The sequence below is a fragment of the Poecilia latipinna genome, unplaced genomic scaffold, assembly GCF_001443285.1.
Source record: "Poecilia latipinna isolate Pla-1442-1.1 unplaced genomic scaffold, P_latipinna-1.0 Scaffold840, whole genome shotgun sequence".
NCBI classification, from domain to species: domain Eukaryota; kingdom Metazoa; phylum Chordata; class Actinopteri; order Cyprinodontiformes; family Poeciliidae; genus Poecilia; species Poecilia latipinna.
Window position 1 is genome coordinate 16,461 of NW_015113456.1, and position 9,508 is coordinate 25,968.

The 9,508-nt window shown below is 36.6% G+C and overlaps 2 protein-coding genes and 1 pseudogene across 2 annotated transcripts in view; all 3 read left to right on the forward strand.

Moving 5' to 3' along the window:
- LOC106956692 (protocadherin alpha-C2-like) overlaps window positions 1-146 on the forward strand; it is a 12,590-nt gene extending 12,444 nt beyond the window's left edge. Inside the window, exon 3 of the mRNA XM_015047693.1 lies at window positions 33-146. Within this exon, the coding sequence (XP_014903179.1) occupies window positions 33-146 (114 nt within the window). The remainder of the gene's footprint in view (window positions 1-32) is intronic.
- Window positions 147-1,380: 1,234 nt separating this feature from the next.
- On the forward strand, window positions 1,381-8,267 carry LOC106956707 (protocadherin beta-12-like; annotated as a pseudogene).
- On the forward strand, window positions 1,469-2,477 carry LOC106956709 (protocadherin-10-like). Its single transcript, XM_015047710.1, has one exon. The coding sequence runs from the start codon at window positions 1,489-1,491 to the stop codon at window positions 2,449-2,451; it is 963 nt and encodes a 320-aa protein (XP_014903196.1). The 5' UTR covers window positions 1,469-1,488; the 3' UTR covers window positions 2,452-2,477.
- Window positions 8,268-9,508: the final 1,241 nt, after the last annotated feature.

The following is a 9,508-nucleotide window of genomic DNA, read 5'->3' on the forward strand; positions in this document are numbered from 1 at the left end:
ACTCTGGTGTCCAACGATGCCTACTGGTACAGTCTGTTTCTAGCAGAGACCAGGAAAGGAAAGCTGGTGGTGAGACAGCCTGTGCCAAAGGGCTCCAGATACATCGTGTCCAGCATCCCGAGAGGGACAGGACTGTCAGAGACTAGTGACTCAGCTGCTTCCACTCTGCAGGTAGGAATTTCATAATTTGTCAGGAAGATAAATTTATCTTTATTGCTTGTCTTTCACATTGACACATTGAATTTGACTGCAGTATAATTTTGTTCAAGATCATATTGTTGCATAGTGTTTTTTTATGTCTTTGAAATCTGTCTCTTCATAATCATATTTTTTCATATTACAAGAACTGTAATACAAAATCCGTCAAAAAAATTTTGTAGTCCCTATATTTTGTTTTAGGTAATTCAGTCTTATTCACATATTTTCTTTGTTTTTCAAGAGAACCTTAGATTTTGAATCACCCTATACTTTTTGATAATTTCAAATCAGAAATAGAAATGCAGGACTTATTAGTAAGGTATGGTAACATATGTATTGAAGCATTTTACAAATTAGTTGAAAAATAAATAATTTATTAACATCCAAACCATATTTACTGCAGATGCTTACCAAGGATGAATAATAGTATCTTGGTAAAATGCTAAGGAACATTAAATAAACTAAACTTTTAAAATTAAAATAATACTCAGTTTAAGTGCTAATTCTGTATGACTACTATCATCAGCAACAAAAATCAATCTTATCGCTAATACCAATAACAAAATATTAGGAACAGAAATAATTCATGATTTTGTGTCTATCCAATATTAATATTTGTTTTTTTTTTCGAAAGGCAATTATTATTTCACCAGGCAATATGAATTTCATTCAAGTCTATGAAAGATTATTAGGATTAAATTGCAAGTTGTCCAGGAATTACCCAGCAACTTGATTAATGACTGCCAGACAAGCCCTTGCACTCATATACGTGGAATCAAAGGGGAATACTGGATGGATGGATGGATGGATGGATGGATGGATGGATGGATGGATGGATGGATGGATGGATGGATGGAAACTATAAGCAACATTGAAAATGTTATTTAGATTTCACATTTCTGGAAGTAAAGTTGAGGATCTGCCTAATAAAGGAAACAATCATAATATTTGAAGAATATTTTGAGGTAGACTTTGCCTCCAATATCTTTTTATGAGATAAAAAGTATTTTTATTTTTTTTTTCAACTTTCAATTTCAGCACATAGTTGGGATTACTATATGGTGGCGCTGTTTTCTTTCTTAAAGTTCGGCTGATGAACGTCATTCAGGAGGTACCAGTTGTCGGAGCGTGTGCATACAGAGACTGGACAGCTCCGTGGTGCTGAAACGTCTTTTTTTTGCCTGGATTTAACACGTTTTAAAGGCTTCGGACTGATGGCAGAGGAGTATTTTCACTGTCGCTGATAGCCTGACTTTCTCCGTTTGAATTACTGTCATCTTGAATTTTAAAATGAGTCCGGTTTTAACAAAGGGCTATATGCACAGGTACGTGCTGCTCTTTATTGTTTTCCTAATCGTTCGCAAAATATCAAGCGCAGTTACCCATTATACCTTGCCTGAAGAGATGAAAGAAGGGACAGTTGTGGCAAACCTCGCTACCGACCTCGGCCTCGACGTAACGACTCTAACAAAGAGAAAGATGCGCCTTGACATAATCGCTAACAAAAAATATTTGGACGTGAACAAAGAGACTGGCGAGCTGTATATCGTTGAGAAGATTGACAGGGAGCATATTTGCAATACAAAGTCGTCTTCCTCGTGTTATCTAAGACTCGAAATAACGCTTGAAAACCCATTACGGATATTCAACATAGAGCTAGAAGTGTTAGATATGAACGACAACGCCCCGCATTTTCGGAGAGACGCCATTCATCTAGATATATCCGAAGCGACACCAAAGGGAGAAAGGTTTTCACTTAGTAATGCGGTGGATCCTGACGTTGGAACAAATTCCGTGAAAACGTATTATTTAAGTGAAAGTGAATATTTTAACATCGAAATACAAACAGGAAGAGATGGCTCAAAATTCGCTGATTTGATTCTAATAAAGACATTAGATCGTGAAAAGAAGGAGAATCATAATTTAATACTCACAGCTGTAGATGGAGGAACACCTGCTCGATCTGGAACGGTCAATATTTTCGTCCATGTTTTAGATACAAACGACAATGCACCTACATTTGATAAAGCAGCATACAATGTCAAAATAATGGAAAATTCTCCAATTGGAAGCCTCGTTATTAATTTAAAGGCTTCGGATTTAGATGACGGATCAAATTCTGATATTTCATACTCATACAGTTTATATACATCAGAGAAAACACAAGAAACATTTAATCTTAATCCAGCCACAGGAGAAATTACTGTAAAAGGAATGTTGAATTATGAAGATTTTAGGATTTATGACATGTAAGTCATAGCAACAGATAAAGGAGCCAACAGTTTATCAGGACAATGTACCATAAAGATCCTAGTTGAAGACATGAATGACAACCACCCAGAAATATCTATTAAATCCTTCCAGAGTCCAGTCAGTGAGAACATAGAGTTAGACACAGTGATAGCTGTAGTTAGTGTCAGTGATAAAGACTCAGGTGATAATGGACAGGTTGATCTTCATATTCCAGAGAACATGCCTTTCAAACTGAGGGAGTCCTCTGATAACTATTATGAGTTAGTGGTGTCAGAGCCATTAGACAGAGAGAAGGTCCCAGAATATGAAATCACCTTCACTGTCACAGACAGAGGGTCTCCTCCTCTGTCTGACAATGAAACTATGACTCTGGAGCTGCTGGATGTTAATGATAATGTTCCTCAGTTCTCCCAGTCATTTTATACCATACGTGTGATGGAGAATAATGCACCAGGCTCCTTGCTCAGCTCACTCACTGCATTTGATCCTGACCTCCATGAAAACCAGTATCTAGTTTATTTCATCATAGAGAAGGAGATTGCCAACACCTCCATGTCTATGCTGTTCTCCATCAATCCAGAGAACGGGAATCTTTATGCACTGAAAACTTTTGACTATGAGATTGAGAAGGAATTTCTTTTCCACATTGAGGCCAGAGACTCTGGTTCTCCTCCTCTCAGCAGTAATGTGACCGTCCACATCGTTATTGTTGACCAAAATGACAACGCTCCAGTTATCGTCTCTCCTTGGCGCGCTCACGGCTCAGTGGTGGAGGAGAAGATCCCCAGATCCACTGATAAAGGATCCCTGGTGGCTAAAGTGATCGCCTTAGACACAGACTCTGTGCACAACTCTCGGATTACCTACCAGTTTCTCCAGGTGACTGATGCTTCCTTGTTCAGTTTGGACCAATACAACGGAGAAATCAGGACTATGAGGATGTTCAGTTACAAAGACTCACGCCACCACAGACTGGTTGTTGTTGCCAAGGACAACGGGTAGCCTGCTCTCTCTGCTACAGTCACCATCAAGCTGCTGACAACGGAGACTGATGTTAAGGCATACTCTGACATGACTGAGATGCCTCTGGAATACGACATCTTTTCAGACATCAACCTGTATCTGGTCATCGGTCTGGCCTCGGTGTCATTTCTCCTGCTCATCACCATACTGGTCACCATCGTGCTGAAGTGTCAGAAAGCCAAGCCCAGCAAAACCGCTCCTCCCAGCAGGAACAGTGTGATCAGTGAGAGGAACTCCACCATCGCAGACTCCACTCTGGTGTCCAACGATGCCTACTGGTACAGTCTGTTTCTAGCAGAGACCAGGAAAGGAAAGCTGGTGGTGAGACAGCCTGTGCCAAAGGGCTCCAGATACATCGTGTCCAGCATCCCGAGAGGGACAGGACTGTCAGAGACTAGTGACTCAGCTGCTTCCACTTTGCAGGTAGGAACATAAATGATATTTATGCCTTCGGTTTTAAATCTACAAATGAACTTTTTTCAGTTGTAGATTTTTTTTGTAGTCATGCACACATTTTTTTCTATGCATACCTACTAAAAACAGGATTTTACATTTTCTAAAAAAAAATTTTCAGTAGCTCCAAGATTTTACTTATTTTACAGACAATGAAATACAATTTATTTTGAACTAATATTTATGTATACCTTACTTTATTTTATTTTTGAGATTTTTCTTTTATATTTCATATATTTAAACCATAGTTCTGATTTTTGTCTACCACATGTTTTGTGTGATGATATCTATAATTATTTCTCAATGATCTAACTACACAACATAAATGTACATCTTCTCTGAAAAACATTACAATTTTACTTAATAGTTTCATTTACGGAAGATTTTGTTCTATTACATATTACATCTAAAATATTTTAGCTAAATTGCTTTTCCTATGATTTCAATTTTTAAAACCTAAGAAGCATTTTCTGAAGTTCAATATTTTACTAATTTTTCTTTTTACGTGTTTTATAAAGTAAAACACATTGCAAGTCTTAAATGTACTTGTTTACCGCAAGACCGTAATGCCATAATTCTTATGTTTACATTTTTTCATAAATCAATTTAATTATTGAACTCTTATGTTATCGAAGAGTCACTTGCAGCTTGGCCCATCGTTCCGTCAGCTCTTAAGAAGAAGTGTCTTCTGCAGTTATCAACTAATGAATGTTATTTATGTACAACAAATATTTAAAACTCCATTTACATAATCTAAATACGGCATATAGATTTTTAGCCGTTGCTTAACATGTTTTTATTTTAATTTGAGATAATAGCAATTCGGAGCTTCTGAAACTAATTGTTTAATCGAAACAATTAAAAATGCATTTAAAAAGACAAAATTCAGAAAATGAACAATAACACTTTCTCAAACACGACAGTGTTCTAAGGTGTTATATTTTACTAACTTGCATCTATATTTCATATTTGAAATATGAAATATTTGAAATACGGTCAATAAGAGATTACCTTATTTACCGTATTTTCTTGGGCTCGTATTTCACAACTTTTATTTCTTATCTTAATGGTGGCGCTATTTTGCAGTTAAAATCAAAGCCTGTAAACGTCATCGGGGGTGGGCCTTTATGATTTGATCGTCATTGTGTAAAGACTGTGGAACTCTGTGGTGCAAGGACGCTAAGCAGAAAATGTAGTCACATTTGTTTTTTGCATTTTGACTCGGTCCGAATTTTTTGGATATATTCAGTTCATGGCTGTAGGGAACACGTTCATGATCACGGGAAACTTTTGTTTTATCATCTGAAGTGTTTTCAATCTATAGCAAAAATGGCTCTTGTTGTAACAAAGACGTCACTGCGGAGGTACGTGGCGCTTTTTCTTCTTTTTACCTCCGTTCGCAACGCATCAACCTCGGTAACTCATTATTCTATTTCCGAAGAGATGAAAGAAGGATCAGTGGTCGCTAACCTCGCTGCAGATCTCGGACTGGACATTACAACGCTAACAAAGAGAAAGATGAGAGTTGACATAATCGCGAACAAGAAATATCTGGATGTGAACAAAGAGACTGGTGATCTGTATGTTCTGGAAAAGATTGACAGAGAACACATTTGCACCACAAAGACATCATCCTCTTGTTACCTTAGACTGGAAGTCACATTGGACAACCCAGTGCGTATTTTTAACATCGAAGTAGAAATTGTGGACATGAATGACAACGCCCCACAATTTCGAAGAGACGTCATACATTTAGATATATCGGAAGCGACACAAAAAGGGGAGAGATTTTCTTTAAGCAATGCCGTTGATCGTGACGTTGGTACTAATGCACTAAAAACATATCAACTGAGCGAAAGTGAATATTTCAGTATCGAGGTTCAGAGTGGAAGAGAAGGGTCCAAATTTGCAGATTTAATTTTGAAAAAAACCTTAGATCGCGAGAAGCAAGCTGTTCATAATCTAATACTTACGGCTATAGATGGAGGAACACCTGCTCGATCTGGCACCGCTAGTGTTATTGTTCGTGTTTTGGACAACAATGACAATGCTCCCATGTTTCATAAAGCTAGTCTAACAGTTACAATGCTAGAAAATTCTCCAATTGGAAGCCATGTTATTAATCTTAATGCAACTGATTTCGATGAGGGATCAAACTCGGAAATTACATACTCATATNTTTTCAGACACTATCTGAAGTTTAATGTCAGTTTTTTTTTTTTAGTAACTGCATCTTTAATTGAATCACCATGTTTTCAAATTGATGCTGTGCATGTGGATATTAATCTGTGTTCATGCCCCTTTCTGACCCATCACTAATATATTCAAATTGTAATCTTTATTTCACGTATATGTACGGGGAATAGGACTTTACTCCTTCTGTCCTTTTCACAGGACGGCACTTCAGAGCATGACTGACGCTGTCTCCTGTCTTAAATGTGACCTAATTCTTTGTGCAGGAGAGGTGCAAAGAGAAATCAGGCACTCGGTTCCCTAGCAACCACTCTCCTTCGTGTAATTTTTGAGCATGGTGTTCAGTGACAGATCTAACACATCCACAATACACATTCTCTCCCGCTCACTCTGTCCTCTGCCTGAAGCCCCTGTCTGAGCGAAAGAAGTCAGCTGCATGACGTATCTCAGTCTGGTCAACCACGAGGCTCTCAGTGCTGTGGGTCCTTTACCACAAATGTCTAATTCTGTTGTCTCGTCGGCAGGAATCCACTACAAGCAGCAACAGCTCCAAGTAATTCCAGTCCTTCAGCTGTGGATAGGATTTTCGCCAACAGCAAACGCCTGGTGGAAGAAAAGAGGAACTCCGTTCAGAGATCCACCCCCATGGATACGCCCTCCTTTGTCTCGTTCCCGTTCCTTACTCTGTGCAGTCGTCATGCAGCTCAAATGAACCGGACTAGAAAACGTAACCCTGCACTCCTTCATTCTTTGAACATACATGAAAAGCAGATCAACAACACCCTGATGTCCATACCTATATGCATGAATAGACTGCATGGCTTCAACTTATATTTAAAGTACTGTAAAGATGAGGTACTGACAAATGTGCACTCTAAGTTTGTACAGAAGGCACAACAAGTATTCCAAGAGAGGACCGAAAGGTTGGAATGCCCTTAGAGACTTTTTACGTTTAGTAGAAGGAAGCACATGTTGGAATCTACAATTGAATCCTTTGTGCCCCTGCCTTGCGCCATACAAACACTGACGTATAATATCAGAGGTAACATACAGCACAACTAACTAAATGTTCAAAAAGCATTGAATCAAATCAAAAGTAATTAAATAGAATCAGCATTTTGTAAATGTGTTTACTGTTAGCTAATTCATGTTTACTTGTGTTTTATAAGTTAGCCAGGCCTAAATATGTGGAAGTGCCAAGTCCATCATAAGCACAAATGAATAGAATTGAGGCCTTTCTTCTTCAGCCATCATGCCTTTCAGTTGTTTTCTGCAAGAAACAATAGAGTAACAAGTATCAAGTGTGTTATTTTCTGTAATTAGGACAGACATTTTTTTTGTTATTTTAACAGAGATGAACAATTAGATTTTATGGGACCAGAGTCATGCGGTGCGATGTTTTGTTTTGTTACCTTAGTTTAGGATGAAGCAGCACAATTACGGCTTAGTTTATTCACAAATGTAACATTAATCATAACTTAAAGTTTAAATGTCACCATGTTTGAAGGTTTTGGCTTACTTGAACATTGTTAAATAAGTCTTGGGGCTTCAGTGAGTGAGCGAGCACGAGAGAACAGACTGATTTGTTATATGAACTGTATTCATATTAGGATTTACTTATTTGAGTTTGCAAGCAAAGCTCTTTGAGTTAGCTTAATTTTGGTATATTCAGTGGTGCAGCCTGTTAACATTTAATGTTGACTTTACAAAACTGGAACAGCAAATTGTACCTGTGTTTTGCTTTTTTTCTTCACTCAATGAAATCTGTGTTTATGTATTTTACAATATTGTATGTAACTCCTTAAGGAATTCAAACAAACATGCAACTAACATAAGAAAAATAATAACATGCCTCTTTATTAATATGCCTTTTTTTTAATCATCAGTAAAGGATTTTTAAGCCTCTTTAATGTGAACAGAATTATGTGCCATCATATTTAAGTCTGTATGCAGGAACACAACCATGTTGTCGAACTCTTTAGTACAGCTTGTGTTTCTATTTGGGTGTAATGTGTTGAATCAAAACATATATGGTAAATGCTTTTGTACTGTGTTCCTTTCATGGTGCAACATGTAGACGGTGTGAGTTAATTGTATACTGTAGTCTGTATGAATTACTACAAATAAAATAGAACAATAAAATTTCAGTTTCTTAAATGTTCCATTAAATGTAAAATATCTGAAAATTTCTGTTGTTTTGAAATGTTTTCCTTAAGTTTACTCCACATTAAATGAGTGGAATTATGCTAGTAATTTTAAAATGTCAAATGAAAAAAAAATAATTACTGAGTGCTTATTAGAGACTCTTGACATGCAAATGCAAATATGACAAATAATGTTTTGGAAATGTAAAGATAAGGTGCAGGCTCCCAGTTGCAACATTTTTTTTAAATTCCATTTTTAATCGACCTGACTCAGAACTTTGTGATCACCATCTGACAAAAATAAATATAAAAGTGATTTTTAAAATATCCTATTAGTGATATTTTTACTCATTTTTACAGACAAATGCTTCTCAAGAAACAAAATATTATTTAAAACAAAAAAGACAACAAAAAGTCCATCTGACAGAGTTGACAGTGCATGACGGAGTTGGCACAGAACTGAAGGTGGTGACAAACTAGTGAGTAAAAAAGAAATACTTTATACATGTGAAGTAATGCAATTTATGTAAGATACATTAAAATGAATTAACTGCACATTTAAGTGAGATTTGTCAACAATTTCACTGAAAGAGTCACAAAAACTCTGATGGAGTTGACATCTGACGGAGTTGACAAAATGCCAAACTACCTCAATTTATATGATGTTATTCTGAAGGAGACCATATTGTAGCTCATCGGGTCCATGCAATCTTTACAGTAAACCAAAATTAAGCTATTATTTCACAAAATTTCATCAAAGTTTTGTAAATTGTCAGTTACGGAGTTGGCACATCATGGTTGTGACAAGCAACTGAGGAATAAAACAGACGAAAGAACTAAAGAATAACAATCTAACCAGAGCTAACTGGCCCTCTTAGCAAAGGAAGAGAAAGGAAGAGGTCATGGGGTCTTCAGAAGTTCTGGTGCCCCTTAATAATGCCTGATTTTTTTTTTTTTACATTGCTTTTATGTCTGACAGTGTTGACAAAAACTAGGGACAAATTTAAATGGAGCTGGAAAATATATAAAAATGGGTTTTAATTCAATTTATTGATACTTTTATAATTATTTATATGAATACTTATACTTAGTTGTCATAATATATTATCTTACTATTCCTTTAATTGTTTTAAACTATTATAATGTATTGAGTTCTGCTCCAGGACAAGGGATTTTACAGACACCATCCACCTACTACAATGTTTAAAATAAAATAAAAAAAATATTCAGCAAACCCCAGGAAA

Bases quoted from the DNA above. Each gene is read 5' to 3' on its own strand.
- LOC106956709 (XM_015047710.1), top strand. From the start codon at position 1,489: ATGAGTCCGGTTTTAACAAAGGGCTATATGCACAGGTACGTGCTGCTC.